This window comes from Crocuta crocuta, unplaced genomic scaffold, assembly GCF_008692635.1.
Source record: "Crocuta crocuta isolate KB4526 unplaced genomic scaffold, BGI_CrCroc_1.0 scaffold528, whole genome shotgun sequence".
NCBI classification, from domain to species: Eukaryota; Metazoa; Chordata; class Mammalia; order Carnivora; family Hyaenidae; genus Crocuta; species Crocuta crocuta.
In genome coordinates this window covers 1,219,130-1,237,552 of record NW_027530010.1, presented here as the reverse complement: position 1 = coordinate 1,237,552, position 18,423 = coordinate 1,219,130, and the positions used below count along the sequence as shown (strand labels likewise).

At 59.1% G+C, this 18,423-nt stretch overlaps 4 protein-coding genes and 1 non-coding gene across 6 annotated transcripts in view; 2 read left to right on the top strand and 3 right to left on the bottom strand.

Annotated features, from left to right (window-relative positions):
- Nucleotides 1-1,920, top strand: part of KRTCAP2 (keratinocyte associated protein 2) — a 2,211-nt gene extending 291 nt beyond the window's left edge. Inside the window, 4 exon segments of the mRNA XM_077764145.1 lie at nt 1-136; nt 218-281; nt 1,465-1,531; nt 1,759-1,920. The exon segment at nt 1-136 is cut by the window's left edge and continues 6 nt beyond it. Coding sequence (XP_077620271.1) covers nt 1-136; nt 218-281; nt 1,465-1,531; nt 1,759-1,879 — 388 coding nt within the window. The 3' untranslated portion in view covers nt 1,880-1,920.
- A 3,960-nt stretch (nt 1,921-5,880) lies between these two features.
- On the bottom strand, nt 5,881-5,964 carry TRNAR-UCG (transfer RNA arginine (anticodon UCG)). The gene has a single exon. It is a non-coding gene; the product is annotated as a tRNA-Arg (tRNA).
- Nucleotides 5,965-12,623: 6,659 nt separating this feature from the next.
- Nucleotides 12,624-13,184, top strand: DPM3 (dolichyl-phosphate mannosyltransferase subunit 3, regulatory). Its single transcript, XM_077764144.1, has 2 exons — nt 12,624-12,683; nt 12,832-13,184. The coding sequence occupies exon 2, from the start codon at nt 12,837-12,839 to the stop codon at nt 13,113-13,115; it is 279 nt and encodes a 92-aa protein (XP_077620270.1). The 5' UTR covers nt 12,624-12,683; nt 12,832-12,836; the 3' UTR covers nt 13,116-13,184.
- A 433-nt stretch (nt 13,185-13,617) lies between these two features.
- SLC50A1 (solute carrier family 50 member 1) lies at nt 13,618-15,919 on the bottom strand. Of its 2 annotated transcripts, none has more exons than XM_077764142.1 (6): nt 15,779-15,919; nt 15,406-15,483; nt 15,145-15,268; nt 14,446-14,607; nt 14,102-14,221; nt 13,618-14,017 (listed from the first exon to the last, which is right to left on the bottom strand). In XM_077764142.1, exons 1-6 carry the CDS (start codon nt 15,856-15,858, stop codon nt 13,916-13,918), a joined length of 666 nt encoding a protein of 221 aa, XP_077620268.1. In that variant the 5' UTR covers nt 15,859-15,919; the 3' UTR covers nt 13,618-13,915. The 2 variants fall into 2 exon arrangements, with proteins under 2 accessions (XP_077620268.1, XP_077620267.1); XM_077764141.1 differs by having other exon boundaries at nt 13,618-14,001.
- Nucleotides 15,920-16,677: 758 nt separating this feature from the next.
- LOC144231627 (ephrin-A1-like) overlaps nt 16,678-18,423 on the bottom strand; it is a 5,450-nt gene continuing 3,704 nt past the window's right edge. The window contains exons 3-5 of the mRNA XM_077764143.1: nt 17,878-17,943; nt 17,700-17,750; nt 16,678-17,532 (exon numbers count right to left, since the gene is read on the bottom strand). Of these exons, the coding sequence (XP_077620269.1) occupies nt 17,420-17,532; nt 17,700-17,750; nt 17,878-17,943 (230 nt within the window). The 3' untranslated portion in view covers nt 16,678-17,419. The remainder of the gene's footprint in view (nt 17,533-17,699; nt 17,751-17,877; nt 17,944-18,423) is intronic.

Sequence of the window (18,423 nt, the reverse complement as noted above, 5' to 3'; positions counted from 1 at the left end):
GCTGGCGCTGTCCTCCCTCCTGTCCCTGCTGCTGTTCGCCGGGATGCAGATGTACAGCCGCCAGCTGGCCTCCACCGAGTGGCTCACCATCCAGGGCGGCCTGCTGGGCTCCGGCCTCTTCGTCTTCTCTCTCACCGTATCCTTCCGGGGCCGGGGCGGGGGGCGGGGGGGCGGCTCTGCCCCATCGCTCGTCCCACCCTTAACTCCCTGGGCCCAGGCCTTCAACAACCTGGAGAATCTGGTCTTTGGCAAAGGATTCCAGGCCAAGATCTTCCCTGAGAGTAAGTGAAAACGGGGCCTGAGCGCACCCTGCCCTCTAACCTCGCCCAGCGCGGGACCGGCCGTCCAGGCGCCCCGCCGGCCGGCCGTGTGGTGTGCAGTTGCTGCGCTTGCTCCGGCCTCGCCGCCAGCACCTCCTCTGGCGGGTGGAGGGGCGAAGGGAAGGGCCCAGAGCGGCACCGTAGTTACCTCCGGCCACTTGCCAGGGGAGGTCTGAGGACACTGGGCCTGACTTGCCTGCGTCCTTGGGGACGTTGTTTGCCCCCACGAGAAGAAGGGGCAGGACCGAGTTCGTTGAGGGGGTTCTGACGTGCAGTTGAACCTGCGTCGGTGGGTTCTGTGCATCTGAGATGATCTCCGAGAGCGAAGTGTTGGGTCCTCCAGGCGTCAGTCGCTGCGATCCTGCCCGAGTTAGAATAAACGGGAGACCGTTTCCTGCGCACTCGGCACTCGTCAGCGCCCACGTAATGGAGAATTGATTTCCCGCTTATGCGGAATTACGTTTGTAAAGCAAATCAGGCATCGAGGCCAGGTCATCTGAGGAGGGTCCCGGGCTTGAAAGTGACAGCAAATGCCTTCTCTTGTGGAGCCTTCCTCGGGTAGAACAGGGGCGTCATTTCTGTGCNTTGGTTCCACGCGTCCTGCCTTCCTGTGCTTCCGACTTCCGTTGTGGGGCGAGGCTCTCGGCCGCCTCCTACCCTGCCCTTTCTACCCTCTCGCTTTCTCTCCAGTTCTCATCTGGATGCCCGGAGACTCTTTCCGGCCCCCGTAGGCTTGGGTGTCCAGACCCTCTGCCCCCCACCCTGTGTCCGGGGAGCGAGGCCCCCAGCTACCACCGCCGCACAGCCAGTGTAGCGCACCCTTCCGAGCGCACTGGCTTCTGTGGCAGAGGCCTCACCCGCCTTCCCAAACGGCAGCACCCTGCCTTTCAGACGCTGCTGTCGCTTTTTCTTTTCCTTTGTACTGGAGGAGAGCCGGGATGGGAAGCTCAGCAGCGCCTGGGACAGGGCCGGTAGGGAGCATGCGACTCCTACCTCATGGCCAGACATCACTGAGGGCGTCGCGCCACACCCTCCGTGCAGGTTCCCCAGGATCCAGAGGCCCCGGGTTCCCCCCAGGCCGCGTATGGGGGCTCGGTGTTTCCCATCCCGGCCAGCACGCCCCTGTCCCCTCTTGCCTTCCCAGTTCTTCTCTGCCTCCTGTTGGCTCTCTTTGCGTCCGGCCTCATCCACCGGGTCTGCGTCACCACCTGGTAAGTGCCTCGCGGCTGGATGAGGGGCGCGTGTCGTCCTGTCCTTTGGCACCGGCTCCTCCTGCGATGATTTCAGACTTCCCCCTCCCCCCTCCCTCCCTCCTCGCCCTTTCCCACTTCCCCAGACCTGACCCAGGATTCTCTCCCTGCTGCTGCCGGCTGCCCAGGGAGGCACCAGGCTGGCGGGATGCCCGCTGATGCTGTGGCTTCTCCCTTCTCGCCTGCAGCTTCATCTTCTCCATGGTCGGCCTGTACTACATCAACAAGATCTCCTCCACGCTGTACCAGGCGGCAGCTCCGGTCCTCACACCGGCCAAGGTCACGGGGAAGGGCAAGAAGAGAAACTGACCCTGAACGTCCAATAAAGTCGATTCTTTGTAGCCCCGTGANTGCTGTCCGGCCGCGGGCGGGGGGGCGGGGCTTCTCCCTCTGCCCCTCGTTGTCAGCGCGTAGTTGTCAGGCACTCTAGTGGCGTGTGCTTGTGTGAAGGTCCCGTCGTGGGAGCAGAGTGCGTGACTGACCTGCTGCGCTGACCTGTCGCTGGAGGGGTCCAGGCTGTAGCGCAGGAAGCCTTCCTTGCCCATCCGAACGGGAATAGATCTTGGGACGGGAATGAGGGAAGGAAAGGCCCCTCACCCCACAGCGCCTCCGGGGGCTTCGTTATTCTGACTCCCCACCCTGAGCACAAGGCCCCTCCCTGCCCCTTCTGCTCCAAGTCCCCGGGAGGGATTTCTCTCCTGACGTTGCGCTCCTGGGCCCGTCTGTGACACGCCGGTGCGGACGCTTGCCTGTGTTCGGAAAGACTCCCAAGGTTGATCACTCCCTGTCCTCTGGTCCTGGTGCCTTCACTCCTCTCCCATCTTGCAGCCAAGAGATGGGAACTCGCTACACTTTAGCAAAGTGTATAAAATGGTAGGGACGAGGCCCTCGACCTTGGAGCCAACCTTGATGGAAATGAAGGATGGGCGTGGGGGGGGGTGGCTCAGTCAGTAGCTGTCTGACGCTTGGTTTCCACTCAGGTCATGATCTCACGGTTCGTGAGTTCGAGCCCTGCATGGGGCTGCACTGACAGTGTGGAGCCTGCTTGGGATTCTCTCTGCCCCTCACCAGCTCGCTTTCTATCTCTTATCTCTCAAAAATAAATAAAAATGAGGGACGTGGTTTCTCCAGTCCTATGCTGGGCTCTGTCCCGAGGAACACCTCTCCGTCCAGAATACTTGCCCTTCGAGGCTCCCTAGACCCCCCCTCCCGGATGCTGTGGTGTTTGGGGTGTGCACGTCACTGTACCCTGCACGGTGCTTGATGGGCAGCGAAGAATCTACACTGTTAGTAACAATGGTGCACGTGGGATGTGTCTGAGAAGTGAGTCGAAGGAGTTCTGAAGGAGTTCTGATTGAGGATTAGGGTCCCTTCCCTCTAATCAGGGGCCCACCCCAGCACTCCCATCTGCGGTGAGGATCCCACACCCCAGGCTGCTCCTCGCTGGGCTGATGAGCGCTGTGCAGTTCCCCCAGGGGGCCTGCAGAGGGCGCCACGAGCCCGCATCTCCCGGAGACCATTGCCCTGAGGGCTGCGGAGGGTTGCTGCTGGGACTCCGGGGTTCCCGCTAAGCCCGTCCAGGGGGAAGCCACCCGGAGACCCTGAAGGACTGGCCCACTGAGGGGGCCTGAAGTCGGAGTCAAGTCTCTGGGAGCCAAGGTAAGGAGACCAGGGCCTCCCTGGGAGGGAACTTATCTTTTTGTTTTTATTTTTTAATGTTTTATTTATTTCTGAGAGAGAGAGAGACAGACAGAGACAGAGCATGAGCAGGGGAGGGTCAGAGAGAGAGGGAGACACAGAATCTGAAGCAGCTCCAGGCTCTGAGCTGTCAGCACAGAGCCCGACGCGGGATTTGAACCCGCGAACCGTGAGACCATGACCTGAGCCGAAGTCGGATGCTCAACCGGCTGAGCCCCCCCGGCGCCCCGAGAGGGAACTTACCTACTGGCGGTGAGGGGGGTCGTGGTACGTGGGGCTGTCTGGGGGAGGACGACAGCCTGTCTCAAATGGGCCCTGGATGTAAGAGGAGGCTGGGTTGGTCCAAGGGCCGCTTCTGTGAAACCTTGACCTCCTCCTGAACTGGGGTGGCAGCTGTGGGCAGAGGGCCAGGTCCCAGCCCAAGGGGGCATAGACGCCCGGGGATCCCATCGCCTGAAGGTACCCTGGCTTCCAAGGTGAGAGTCTGGGCGGGGCCAGGCTAGGGGAGGGTGGGGAGGAGCCGGCGAGCCAGGTCCCTGCCAAGCGATCTGAGCACCTGCTGCCACCCCCCATGTAGGCAGCAGTGATGGCATGTGGCTCAGGAGAAATGACCCCTTCTTCAGGGAACAGGTGCATTTACAAGGCCGACGGGTGCCGGGCTCAGCTCTCCACCCAGCCTATCTCTGGGGCGCCTGGTTAAAGGTTCCCTGCATCTCACCTGCCAATTAACGCTGGCAGGGGTATCCTACCCGCTAATAACCATCATTAAGTTAGGGGGCCTGAGGCCACCGTGGCTTCCTCGGGCCTGAAGGTGGGAAGGGCAAAGGTGTGACCTCTGGGGCTTGGCCCCACCCCAGGGGCTGGAGGCGCGAGAGCCGAGCCTCGGAGGAGGGAAGCCAGATGTTTCCTCCTGCTCCCTCACACGTGGCCCTGACAGCCGCCGGCCCCCAGCCCGCCAGCAGCTCCGGAAACGGGAGTAAATAATACAGGGGAGGGGGCGTTGGATGTGTGGGGACACAGGCGGGCGGGGGGGGGTCATCCTGCAGCTCCTGGATCTTGGGGCAGGAGGTGACGCCAGTGGGAAGGTGAAGCGAGTGCTCCCTGACTGCCGGCAGAGGCTGGACTCCTCCCTGACTGGCACCGGAGGGAGGGGACGCCACAGGGTTGGACCGGGCGTGGGGGGCGCCCAGGACAGGCAGGGAGCGACAGTCCGCGCCAGGCCTTGGCTCCGGCCCTTTCCGGCCCTCATTGTCCTTGGTGAGAACAGGACGCAGCGCGGTTCCCACTGCCCGGTCCCCCAGCTCTGCTCCCCAGGGGCTCGGGAAGGATGCTGGGAAACAAGAGAGCCAGAGACTCGTAGAGACAGAGATGCTGAGAGACACAGAGACAGATACAAAGGGGAAAGGTTCAGTCAAAAGCCAGCATTGAAGTCCTTTGTGAGCAGAGAAGGCCCTGGGCCTGTGGGAACCACAGAAGAATGAGAAGCTGGAGGCCCTGCCCCCTCGGGGGGCCTCCAGGCTGGCCGGCCCCTCACTCCCCTCCTTGACTTAGGGTCACTCACAGGGCCGCCTCCTAGGCAAACAATGGCCGGAACCCTCAGCCGGGCACAGTTGGTGCCACTTAGTGGCTCTGCTTCAGGTACCTTTCTTTGCCTTTTCCTGGGGGGTGGGGGGGCAAGGCCAAGATGCAGATTGTGCTCCCAGACCCCGCCTCCCCGGGCCCCCAGGGGCTGAGGGCAAGCTGGCCACACAGAGGCTGTGCTGGACATGCTACTTGGCTGGGTTCCTAGGGAGACAGAGAGGGGCCCCTCATCACCTGGAGTGGCAGCAAAGTGTCGCGGGGCAGCAGGGAGTCCCAGAGCCCGCCGTCCCCTCCCTCGCCTCTGCACCCACTGGTGAGTGGTGGGTGTGGCTCCCTCCAACCCCCTCCCTTCTGGCTGGGCCCACCCAGCACTAACCCCCACCCGGGTCCCATGTGTCTCCTGAGGCTCGTGATATGCCTCCAGATGGAGAAAACTGGAAACACATTTGCAGTGTTTACAGTTAACAAATTAACTTTTAAAAAATATTTATTGGGGCGCCTGGGTGGCTTAGTTGGTTAAGTGTCCGACTTGCGCTTAGGTCATGATCTCGCGGTTCGTGGGTTCGAGCCCCGCGTCGGGCTCTGTGCTGACTGCCAGCTCGGAGCCTGCAGCCTGTTTCAATCTGTGACTCCCTCTCTCTCTGACCCTCCCCTGCTCACACTGTCTCTCTCTCTCTCTCCTAGAAATAAAACATTAAAAAAAATTTTAAAAAAAGTTTAAAAAATATTTATTGATTTTGAGGGGGGGAGGGGCAGAATGAAAGGGAGGGAGAATCCTCAGTGGGCTCTGAGCTACCAGCCCAGAGCCTGGTGAGGGACTCAGTCTCACAAACTGCGAGATCATGACCTGAGCCGAAGGTGGACGCAACCGCCTGAGTTGCCCCGCCCCCCAAGAAATGAATACTTAAAAAAATTTTTTTTAATGTTGTACTTATTTCTGAGAGAGAGACAGTATGAGCAGGGGAGGGTCAGAGAGAGAGGGAGTCACAGACTGAAACAGGCTCCAGGCTCTGAGCTGGCAGTCAGCACAGAGCCCGACGTGGGGCTCGAACCCACGAACCGTGAGGTCATGACCTGAGCCGAAGTCAGACGCTCAACCACTGAGCCACCCAGGCGCCCCAGGAAATGAATACTTCTTTACCCCAAATTAGGATACAATATAATCACGCTGGTAACAATGCTATTACAGGGTTTTTAGAAAATTTTCCTTCACAGGGAACAGCAGGCCCTAGTTTATAAGGTAAAGTCCTGTGGTAATGACAGACTCTTGGGCACTTCTTTCTCAGTCTGAGGTCCTGGCCGTCAGACCTCAGCACAGGGCCCCACGACCTGAGAGAACCCCGTCCCCTCAAATGAGCGGGAAGAGCAGAGAGCCCCCCCTGCAGGTCAGGGTGAGGCTGTGCTGTCGTCAGCGGCCAGGACCCCACGGAGAAAACCTCCCATACACCCCTTATCTGGGCCAAGTGCAGCGGCGAGGGCGGACCTTGGGCTGCTTCTGGGGAATTTCTCCGCTTCCTGCCCTCGGCCTCCACTCCTCATTTCCAGCCTCTGTCACCCGGGCCTCCTGACTCAGACGGTTTCAGGTTCTAGACAGTACGGGCACCAGCAGGATGGCCTGGGGCTTGACTGAGTTCTGGCTCTGGCTTCGACGCGCCCCAGGAGAAGGCCCTTGGCAAGGTGAGCGACCTCTATGCACCTTACATTCTTCAGCTGTAAAACAGGGATAATAAAACGGACCTTAAATTGTGGTAAAGAGGCCCAGAGTTAAACATCACGGTGGAGCTCTGCACGGAGTGCCTGGCCGACTGGGCGCCCGACAAGCGAGGTTCCCCGCGAGGTGACAGGCATGACTTTAAGTGGACATTTGCCACCTGCCAGGCAGCGTACTTGGTGCCTGACAGATGTTCTCGATCTCAGCTCTTGAACCCAAGACCGACCTCCCCAGAGCAAGGGGGAGTACAGCAGCAGATGCCCTTGGCCTTCAAGCACAACCTGCTTCCTCCCTGGGTCTCCGATGCCCAGGCCGCGTCCGCGCGCGCTCTGCTGGGCTGCGACCCGGCCCTCTGCCCACTGCTGTCCACCAAGGTCAGGAGCAAGTCCAGGTTCGCCCGAGGGAGGCCCTGTGGGCTGGGGACTTGCCGGCCACTACAGCTGCACGAGCCAGTTCCTTAAACGGGATGTTTCTACCACGTGTGTCTGTCCCACGGCTTCTGTTTCTCTGGAGAGCCCTGACTAGTGCACCCATTTTAGTGACATGAAATGCGGTAAAATGAAAGAGAGACTAAAATAACCTGCTCAAGATTGTAAGTGCAGGGGCGCCTGGCTGGCTCGTCAGTGGAGCGTGCAGCTCTCGTTCTCAGGGTTGTGGGTTTGAGCCCTACGTTGGGTATTGAGATGATGTAATAATAAAATATTTAGGGGTGCCTGGGGGGCTCAGTCGGTTAAGCGTCTGACTCTTGATTTTGGCTCAGGTCACGATCTCATGGTTGTGAGTTTGAGCCTCACGTCAGGTTCTGTGCTGACGGTTTGGAGCCTGCTTGGGATTCTCTCTCTGCTCGCTCTCTACCCCCCCACCCAAGCTTGCACACGCCGCACTCTCTCTCTCTCTCAAAATAAATAAACTTAAAAAATAAAATAAATCTCTAAAAGAACAAAAAAGACTGCAAGTGAAGGCCGGGCGGCAGGTGCCTTCCCGGTCGCTGGCCCCTCTGGCCTCCTCTGACCTTGCACTCTTCCCAGCTGGGCCAGGACACTGGTTCTCCAGGGCGGTCAGGGTCCCTGTCCCTCCAGGGAGACCCTTCTGAGCCCGCGTGTGCCCCCCCACCCCCACCCCGTGGCATTCCCTTCACAGTAGGCGTCCTGACTTGATACATCACGTATTTATTTGTTTCTTGTCTGCCTCGCATCACCTCACCGAGGCAGGACATTTATCTTTTCACTGAATGCTTCATGGAACGCAGGGAACTTGCCCGGTCTGTTCCCTAGAACACGTTTGACGGTGTTTGTGTCCGATGTTTAAGCTTCTTTTAGCAACACAGCATCTCACCGTTCAGGCTCTTTGCTGAAACCCCCCTTTCACCCGCATCAACTCTAGACTGCTGCGTCCCCAGAAACAGCCTGGGGCCTCCTCCCTCGGGCCGGCGTCTCCCCTCCCCCTTCCGGCCCGGGAAACCCTGACTCACCCAGGCACTCCATCTCTGATCTACCATTTCCCCTCCGGCCCGGCTCTGATGTGGTGTGTGTTTTTGTTAATAACATGTGTGTCTGTCCTGTGGCCTCTGTGGCCTCTGTGGCCTGTGGCCCTCAGGTCAGGGATGGAGGCAACACAGCCTGACTCACTGGAACCTTCCCCAAGGACCCAGTAATCAGCATGGCACCTGTGGGCACCCGGGGTCCGGGGGAGGCTGCTGACCTGCGCCCCAGCACCGCGGCCGCAGCACAGGTACTTTGCAGGTGTCTCTAGCAGCCTTGGCCTTGGCCTGCTCTGCCGGCCTCATCGCCTGCCGCACCCCCACGAGATGGTCTCTGTCCAAAACACAGTCACCAAGAGTCACTCCCGGTGAACGCTCTTGTGTCTCAGCCTTTGCTTGGGGCTCCCTGAGCCATCGAGGCCCCCTCCCGCCCCCATGAACATCTTCCCGGTATCAGCCGGCCCCCCGGAAGTCAACCCCTTCTCTGTGCGGGGTGTGGGTTTGCACCGTTGAATGAGGGCTCCCAGATTTGGGTGTCGTCTTCCTCTGACGCCGAAGCTTGCCAAAGCTGAGAACCCCCGCAGACGTGAGCTTAGCCACCCATAGAAGATGGCGGGGAGGCTTGGGGGGCACTGTGCGGCGGGGTGTCCTCAGCCCTGAAGGTGACTATTGACAGCGAGACGGCCCACACCCCGTGCAGGCTTCCCAGACGCTGCTCACGGTTAATCCCGAGGGCAGTCCTACAGAGAGAGGACCTGTTATTGGCTCCATTATCTAGGGGCTCAGAAAGGTTGTGTTACTTGCCCAAGGTCATGCAGCGAAGAGAAAGAGCAAGGACCTAACCGCAGGACGGCCAGGCTCTAAAACCCACCCTTTCAAGTCCCTCTCACGCCCTGCTATGCTCACGCGTACTGTGTCCTTCTGCGGCAGGAGAGCAGTGATGATCTTCAAAAAGACTGAAGACAAAGCGGTTGGACCATAAGAATCTGCTGGCTTTTGTCCCCTGCTGTCCGAGGCCGAGGGCCCCGTGTCTGGCCGGTGGGAGTCTCTGAAGCAGTTCTAGTTCGCGGCACCCGGAAAGCCGGGTCAGTTTCCCTGGGGGCCGTCAAATGTTAGCCTGTCCTTGCGTCTGTCCCTCATCTTACGTTTCTAGAAGCCCTGCCGGGTTTCTCACGCGGCGCTGGGTCCTGGAGCTGCGCTGTCGCCAGGCAGGCCGTGCAGGGAAATAGACACCCTGCTGCTCAGCGTGGTTCGGTTCCCTATCAGTCTGCGCGCTCCGAGGAGGAACGCAGGGCCCAGGCCTGCAGCCCTAGAGGACAGGAAGCTTGAACCGAACACAGAGAAATATGTACGGCATGTTCAGGGTTTCATTTTTTCACATTCAATTTTTTTTGATGCCCTGGGAATTTATTTTGGGATAAGGTATGAGGCTGAAATCTAACAATTTGCTTTTTCAAATGGTAAGCTGCTTGCAAATGGCTCGTAAGTCATCCCTCTTCCCTCGCTTGCGTTGCCGTGTTTTCCCAGGCTAAATTGGTATATATATCTTTCATTTTCATTTTTATTTTTGGGGGGAGAGAGAGAGAGAGAGCAGGGGAGGGGCAGAGGAAGGGGGAGAGAGAGAATCCCAAGCAGGCTGGGCACTGTCAGTGCAGAGCCCGATGTGGGCCTCAAACCCGTGAGCTGAAATCAAGAGTCGGAGGCTTAACTGACTGAGCCACCCCGGTGCCCCTAAACTGGTGTCTTTTTTATGTATTTATTCATTTTTATTCTGTTCCATCAACCTACAGAGAGAAGTGCTCTATGGCAACGGCAGAGTTTGCAAGCTCTGAAGTCAGATTACATGGGGTTTGCCTCAGTTTCCTCATCTGTGAAATGGAGATAATAATAGTACCTGGTGCACACAGCGGCCGGGAAGATTGAACGAGGTACTGCCCGTAAAGTACTCACTGCAGTGCCTGGCACTAGGCGATCAATCAGTGACCGTCAGCCGCCACGCTGGTTCCTCTCGGCCCCTTCCTGTGCCAGACGTCAGGGAGGTGAAATCACTCAAAGCACAGAGCTTTGAGTCCGATGGCCCAGCTCTGCCACTCATTGCCTTTGGGACCTGGGGCAACTTACTTACCAGTCACCATCTGTCTGCCCTAGTTTCCTCATTTATACGCGGGGATATAAAAGCACCTGCTGCAGCTGTGAACATTAAATATCACAATGCCCCATGGGGCGCGCCACACCATAGCCCTTCACTGGCTTTGTATTCTGTCGCCGATGGTCATTACAATGTTATAATTTATTATCTATCTTTATGTGCTGTAGGGCAAGCCCCTTCGCATTATCTCTCCCCAGAAACTGCTGTGGGGAGTGGCAATCTTTCAGGGCCAGGTCTACCATGGGTGAACAGACAGAATTTCTGGCTCTGTGGAGCTGACACCTCGCCCCTGACCTGTGCTGCAAGTTACTGTGAGCAGTGAGGTCTTGAGTGAGTGACCAGTAGGATTTTGGGTGAAATGGGGAAACACATGGGGTGTGGCTTTGAAGTGCGTACAGCAAGCTCGTAAAAACGTTTTTTATTTTGTCTTAATTTTTACTTTATTAGTATTTAAGAAACTTTTTAATGTTTATTTATTTTTGAGAAAGAGACAGAGAGAGACAGAGCATGAGTAGGGAAGGGGCAGAAAGGGAGAGGGAGACACAGAATCCAAAGCAGGCTCCAGGCTCTGAGCTGTCAGCACAGAGCCCGATGTGGGGCTCGAACCCACGAACTGTGAGATCATGACCCAAACCACACGCTTAACTGACTGAGCCACTCAGGTGCCCCTTAATTTTTACTTTAACAAAGGCATTTGCATAGTTTACAAAGCCATCTCTTACTGCAGCGCCTGCCCCTGGGCACATTCCCCTCCTCACCGTAGCTTCCTTTGGCACACCTCATATTTCTTAGTAATGTGCTCATATTAATATTTCTTTCCTTACACTTTAGATATAAATAATTGACCACCTGCCATGGAAGATGGAGACATGGTTCTCTTTATTCATGATCTTTCGAATATGCTCCCCTCCCCTACCCTCTCAATTCAAATATGTCCCAATGTTAACTCAATATTCAGTGTTTACATTATTAGGGCTGCGAAAATAGTCTTCACAGCTGAATTACATAACGTCTGTACTAAGACTCTGTGAATCTGTAAAAATCTGCTTTCGTTAATTAACATCAAGGACAGGAGCCTGAGAAACTGTTCCCTGAAATCGTGCAGTCATGGACTTTACGATTTGAAATCCATCAGTGAGAAGGGAACATACGTGGCCTGGAGGTCTGAGGGGGCAGAGCACTTCCACCCAGAGAGCCCCGGTTTCCAGCCTCTGTGTCAAGCTTCAGTGCCGGGCGTCTGGACACAAATTTTATGTTTCTCTTAATCTGTAGTTATCTATTACATAAATCTCTACATTGTCATCTTAATTTTGTAGCTACGAAGTGGCCCCTCAATCCACCTCTCCGTCCAGGCTTGCTAATTCCTTCACTTACATTCACTTAGCCTGAACCTATACCAAATGCTGCTTCCTTTAAATATTACCTGAACTCGGCGCGTTCCCACGCCCTGTAATGACCCCCTTTCTCCTGTGCGAGGAGGGGCTGCTGGCTCGAGCTCTCTGGCAGCCTGGGGTGACCCCAACTCTGCTCAGCCCTGCTCTGGCCCAACTCTGGCCGCCCGGGAGGGCGAGGCCCGCGGGCTCTGGTCCGTCCCCCTCCTGTGTGAGTCTTTCTCCTGATGTCGATCGCGGCCCCTTCCTTCACTCTACACACCTACCATGAACTCAGACCTAAAACTCTTTACAGGATGTATTCGTTCACCTTCTCTCAATACCTTCCACTCATCAGGTAATGCCTCTGTCTGAACATTTTCTTTTTCTTCCTGAACGACACCCCCCAGCCCCCGCCAGCCGGCTCCAGGCTGTACTGGTGCTCCCCAGCGTCCCTCCGTGACATCATGACAACCTGTGTTCTAACACCCTCTCAGGGCATCATGGTCAGTGGCGAATGCCTCTGCCCTGGGCCCAATGCCTTGGCATCTCTGTTCCTCCAAAGTCTATCACGGTGATCAGGAAACGTTCGAGTGAATTAAAGAATGAGTGAATAAGTGGGATTTCTGTGCAGTTTTCTTTCTTTTAATGTTTTATTTCCGAGAGAGAGAGAGAGAGAGAGATACAGAATCCGAAACAGGCTCCAGGCTCTGAGCTGTCAGCACAGAGCCCGATGCGGGGCTCGAACCCACGAAACTGAACCGAAGACGGACGCTCAACCGACTGAGCCACCCAAGCGCCCCTCTGTGCAGAAGTTTAAGGGGAACGACGTAACATTGCCATCTTCTTGCAAAGTTTGAAGGTGTCCTCAGCAGGACGCCAGCTTCGGGAGGGGCCCTGGGGGACCGAAGCTGCGCCGAAGCCCCTGCAGACTCAGGGCACAGGGAGCTCCCGAAACCCGGCCGGGCTAGCTCAGCGGCCGCCGCCGCAGGGACCACAACTCCCAGGAGGCCGCGCGCGAGGCGCCGACGCGAAGACTACAACTCCCAGAAAGCCGCGCGAGCCGAGAGGCCTTCGGGAGGCGGACGTGGAAGCCGCGCCGGGTTCGGGAGCAGCCGGGCGAGGTGAGTGCGGGTTGAGGCCAAAAGCGGAGGGCGAGCCGGGCGGGCGCGGGGGCGGAGGGGCGCCGCGGGGCCTGTACGGAGGGCGGCAGAGGGACAACTGGGGGCAGCGGGGCGGGAGGGAGCCGAGCCGTGCCTTCTCTTCCCGCAGTACCCATGACGAAGTTGGCGCAGTGGCTCTGGGCACTGGCGCTCCTGGGCTGCACCTGGGCCGCTCTGGCCACGGGGGCCCTGGGCCTGGAGCTGCCGTCGTCATGCCGGGAGGTCCTGTGGCCACTGCCGGCCTACCTGCTGGTGTCTGCCGGCTGCTACGCCCTGGGCACCGTGGGCTACCGCGTGGCCACTTTCCACGACTGTGAGGACGCCGCCCGCGAGCTGCAGAGCCAGATCCAGGAGGCGCGAGCCGACCTCGCCCGCAGGGGGATGCGCTTCTGACACCCTAACCCCGGTCCCACCCGGCCGCCCTTCCTCCCGTCGCCCATTAAAGAGAAGCTTATTTTCTAAGTTGGTTTAGTTTGAGTGTGGCCGGTGGGCATGGGGACTCCGTGCGGCGGCCGTGGAGGAGGGGCAGTTAGGCGAGCCACCGTCCCGAGGTCATCTCAGCCTCCTCTTTGCATCCTTGCTCGTGGGCCTCCGTTTGCTCCAAAGGAGGCAAAGACCTTTCAAGAGCTCTCCCGACGGACAAGTCATTTCACTCTCATGGTCTTTTTAACCTTCTTTACCATGTCAGGAAGTACTTCCAGAAGTCTGGCTTCCGTCTTCATCGCATCCAAGCTGTGTTCTCTGAAGGGCTTCCTAGGCCTTTCCAACTTCGTGTTTCCTTCAAATACCTGTTCTGAGCCAACCCGATCAGCCCTGGGAACAACTGTGCGTCAGGCACTGCGTCTCTACCCTTCACCGACCAGGCAGGTTGAGAATCACCAGACAGAGACCCGGCTTTGATGGGGGGGGAGGGCAGGTAGCGAACAATTTATTTTAAGGCACATTCTGAAGATTGCACCCCAGCCTCCACAATTAAAAAAAATATAATCTATAAAAAATAAGTGATCCATCTCCCAAGTCCCAGCCAGTTTTCCAAGCAGAATGCTTTCTTTGGCCCCTCGATTCTCAAAGTTGTCTTTTTCTTTCCCACAACCCCCTGCACTCACGGAGCTGCTCAGCAGAAGCAGCTGAGACAAGGAACGGTCTTTGGCAGCAAGCTGGCATCAAGGTGCCCAGGGGTCAGGTGAACTGCCTCAGGTTTGCAGGAGCGGATAGGTCCTGTCTGGCTCCTGGGAGTACTTCCAGAAAAGCCAGAGGCGAATGAAGCTGGTGAGGATTCCTGGAATGTTGGGCGCCTGAGATCACAAGGGTCGCTGTGAGGACAGGAGCCGATTTTCTCCCTGCTGCGCTTGTCACCCGGCCCTCTCTGTTCTGCTTACCATGATGTAGGGGTCGCGTAGCTGAAACCCATAGAGGGTCCAGGAGGTGGAGGTGAGGAGGGTAGCAATGGTGAGTGAGAAGGAGAGACGTTGGGTTGATTTAGTCTGAATGACCTTGGCCTGCGAAAAGAGATGGAAAGACGCTCCTGTCTTAGGCACCTAGCAAAGCTCCCACTTGTCTAAGAACTTCCTCAGGAAGAAGGTCAGACATCCTCTGATCTTCGTTACCCAAACGCTCCCTCCCGCCTCCCACTCACCTGCCCTGTCTTCAGGGTTTGGGTCTTCCCTTTGGAGTGTAAGCTACCGTCTTATGTCCCCCACTTCCCCAGACAGCCCCCACTCACCAAGTCGGCCAGTGGTGACAGGTACATACTGATGGTGAAGGTGCTGCAGAAGAGGCCCAGCTGCTGGAGCCGGGCCTCCGGGTTGGGCACCAGGAGCCAAAAGTAGCCGAAACCCAGGACGAGGACCCCCAGCAGGGCTGCGGTCTGAAGGAGCACGGGCCGCTGCAGGGGAGAGAGCAGCCACACTCCTAGGGGTTCAGGAGCCCTCTCCGCCTCCCCTGCTGGGATTAACCCATCCCGCTCTCTGCCACGCTCCCGTGGGGACCCAGCCTTCGTCCAGGCCTCCAGCCTGGCACTTGTCACGGCCCCTTTCCCACCGGTGCCCAACACCCGTCTCACCCGCCCACAACACTAGTGGTTTCCATAGGAGAAGGTATCGTGTGTGTGTGTGTGTGTGTGTGAACTTGGTACACACAGTGGGAACTTAATGCCGGCTGCTGCCCACTTCTCAGCCCCCGGCCTGGGCTCTGGAGGAACCGTCAGAGACCAAAGCCCCTTCCCCTCAGTGTGTCGGGCGCAGGGGAGGGGCGCTCAGTGTGTGAGTCTCAGGCTGGCTTCATGGCGCGAGGACTTTAAGCCTGGAGGGGCCTTCCAGGAAAAGGTGGCAGTGCCAGCCCGTCATAATCTAGGAAGCAGTGTTTACCCTGCCAGCGAGGCAGGGTGTGCGGCACAGAGGCGGGTCCAAGGGAGGGCCTCTACCTTCCGAGGGCAGTAGTGCAGATACACCGAGATATACAGGGTCTGAAGCACAGCGCCCGTGGCGTTGACGAAGATTAGGGTCCCGTCACCCTTCAAGGCCCCGTAACTCAGCCAGCTCAGGTTGCTGCAGGGTGGACAGGAGGACCATTCCCCACGGGGGCGAGGATGGGAGGGGGACCCCAGGGGCCCCTTCAACCTTCCTCCTCCCCCTCCCCCCCTCCCCCAGACAGCCTTTCCCGCCGCAAACGTCGCCCCTCTCACTTGATGTCCGTGGTGAGAAAGGGCAGGAACTGGACACTGTCCACGCTCCGGGTCATCCGCATGTGCCTGAGGTCCGAGCTGTAACGGGGCCCCGAAAGCAGGGGTGAGCGGTGGGAAGGGAGGAGCAGCTGCTGGGGAGTCGAGATCCCCGATACCGTCGTCCCCGGACCACGGTAGGTCCCGGTCCCGCCCTCGGCTCTCTGGATTCTCCCTCAAGTGCCCAGCCTCGCCCTTGGGCCCCGCATCCCTCGACCCGAATCCACTTTGACCCAGGTTTCGGACGCAGCATGGGGCTGCAGCCACGTCTCTGTCCCTTCTCTGTCCCTTCCTGGCTTCCAGGTCCTGCCCCAGCCTAGCCCGGCCGCGTTCTCACAGGCCGGTGGAGAACATGACGAGGGTGAAGAGCACGCAAGCTCCGGAAAGGAGCGAGTCGGCCACGCCGCCCGCCTCCATCTCCCCCCGGGTCGGATCTCCAGCCCGGCGCGGGCGTCAACTAGCGGCACCCGGAGCCCGCGCCGCCGGAGCCCCGCCCCCGCGCGTCGCCGTGCGCCGGAAATGGGCCCTCAGCCCCGCCCACCCGAGCGGCGCNGCGGGTCCCGGCCCCCGCCGGTCGCGCTCGGCCTTCCCCTCGGCCCGCCCGACCTCATTCTCCACCCTTTTGCCGACGTGGCCAAGCTCAAGACAAAGCTGCTGGTCCCTTCCCGCGCCGGAGCTCCGGGTCACACCTGCACCTGCCCCGGGCTTGAGAGGTTCCCCCCCCTTTGTTGAAGCCCCTTCCTGGGGTCCCCCCTTCATGGGTGGGCCTGTCAGGAATCACAGGTCTGTCAGGTGCCCTCTGCCTTCAGACACTCGCCCAACCTTGCGTGACGTGGCCCACCCGCCGGAGCACCAGTCATTGACCCCTGTCCAGCCCACAGGGAACTTTCCCTGCGGCTCCCACGCCCCGCTGCTGGGGCCATGCGACCCGGCCGCGTCCCCCCTCCCCAGCACTCACCCGCACCCGCAGGGCTGCAGGGCTCCAGGTTCGCCAAAGTCCAGGGTCTCGGGATGGGAAGGGGGCGGGGGACAGGAAGAAGTTACAGAGTGGGGTGCAGCCTGGAGCCCCGGACAATCCTCAGAGGGGGAAGCACCCCACCCTCTGGTGCTGGTGACGGGCGTGTATACTTTCCAGAGAGGAGGAAAACACTTAGACCCGGTTGCTGCTGGTGTCTCACAGAACCTAGCCCGTGGCGGGGACTTGGGATCCTGCGTCAGGATCGAGGGACAGACAAGTTTGTCCAAATAAACATGTCGTTTTATTTTTTGTATAAAAAAGGTCCAGTTGTAGAAATTGACACAGACACACAAGTTTATATACAGATCCTGTCCACGTGGGCCCTGCCCCTACACCTAAACTCTAGACACAGGTTGGCACAGCCCCCCTGCTGGCACAGCTCTGCGGAGTGCTGCCCTCAGATGGGAGCGGCCACAGTGCCCGGCTGCGGCCCTCTCCACGGCAGCTCCCAAGCCTTCCGGAAGTCTTGGGGGAGATGTGGGGTCAGCCCAAGCTCGCTGCCTCTCCCCCTCCGGCTGCCAGGCACGAAGCTGCCTCCTGCTCTTCCCGCAGCCGGCGCCTCTGCGCACCCTGGCTCGCTCTCCTTGCCAAGCTCAGTGTCCACCTGTATGACCCCAGGCTCCTTCCACCTTGGCCCCCACAGGGCCCTTCTTAGGAGGCCACGTCTGGCACCGCTTGTTTCTTTGGCTTCAGGGCAGAAGCGGTGGGGGAAGGGCTGTCCCCGCTCGTCTGTCCGTCCCTCGAGGTGGAGGCAGGGATGGCCCTGCCAGGCTTGCCGACCTCTTTTGGGTTGAAACTCTTAATACCCGTTTTGAGGCTGCCGGGTGGCAGCTTGTGCGTGTGCGGGGAACGGTCCCCAGGAGGCCTGGGGCTGTGGCAGGGGTCGCAGGCCAGGCTGCCGTGCCTGCCCTGCCTGCGCAGCCCAGTTCTAAATCCGTAGGCCGGGTGCGGCCCGCGCCCTCACGGGATCTGCAGCAGCAGGAGCGGCAGAAGCAGCACGGCCCAGGCCAGTGGGAAGGGGCGGGGGGCGGTGCTGTGCCCGATGCTGTGGAGGACCCGTACCTCTGGGTCATCTGCAAGACGAGAGGGCGGAAGCCGCCAAGGTGAGTGGCCCTGCTGCTGGCCCTCAGCCCAGCACGGTTTCCCCGGCCCCTGGTGGCAAGGAAGCCACCGCCCGTACCCAACCTCCTCAAGCAGCCCCCCTTCTGTGCCCCGGGCCCCGTGTGCCCTGGCTGCCCACCTGCTGGAAGTCTCTTCTCCTGTGGGTTGGCGTGGGCCTGAGGACTGTGAGCTGCAAGGCAAGGGTGGTGGTGGGTCAGGTGCGGTAGCAGGGAGTCCGCTTCTCTGCCATCCCGGCTTGCCAGCCCGAGACCAGCAAAGAGGTGGGGGAAGGGGGCCCGCAGGGCTCTGACACTCACTGGTTTTGCCACTGACCGTCACCTTCAGCCTCAAGCACGGGCCTTCCTGGTGGTGGATGGGTTTGGCTGCAAGAGAAACCCACAGGGTGTTAAGGGAGGAACCTCTGTTGGAAGAAAACGCAAGTGCAAACTTCTCCGGCTCTTCTCTCCCAGGCCCCGCTCACCCAGGCCCCTCTGCCCACCCCTGCATTCTCACCTCCTTTCTCGTTTGCCTGCTTTTGGCTTCCTGCTCAACCTCCCATTCTTTGGAATGACCCTTGGCTTTGGAGGCGGTGCTAAAAACAGCACAGACCTCTAGCCACGGCCCCTCCCTCACTGCTCCCAGGCTGAGGTTGGCTGAGGCCTTCACAATACACCCCCTACCTGAGAGTCTCCCTGCTCAGGCCCCAGTGACGAGGTGCGGCCTGGATCCATTCTATTCTACACGCAGCTGACTTTCTGACTCCTGAGTCCACCAGGGGCCTCTCCACGGCCCTCAGCACCGAGTCCAAACCCCTTCACGCCTCAGGGGCTGCCGTGGGGTGCGCGCCCGTCCACCTCCCCAAG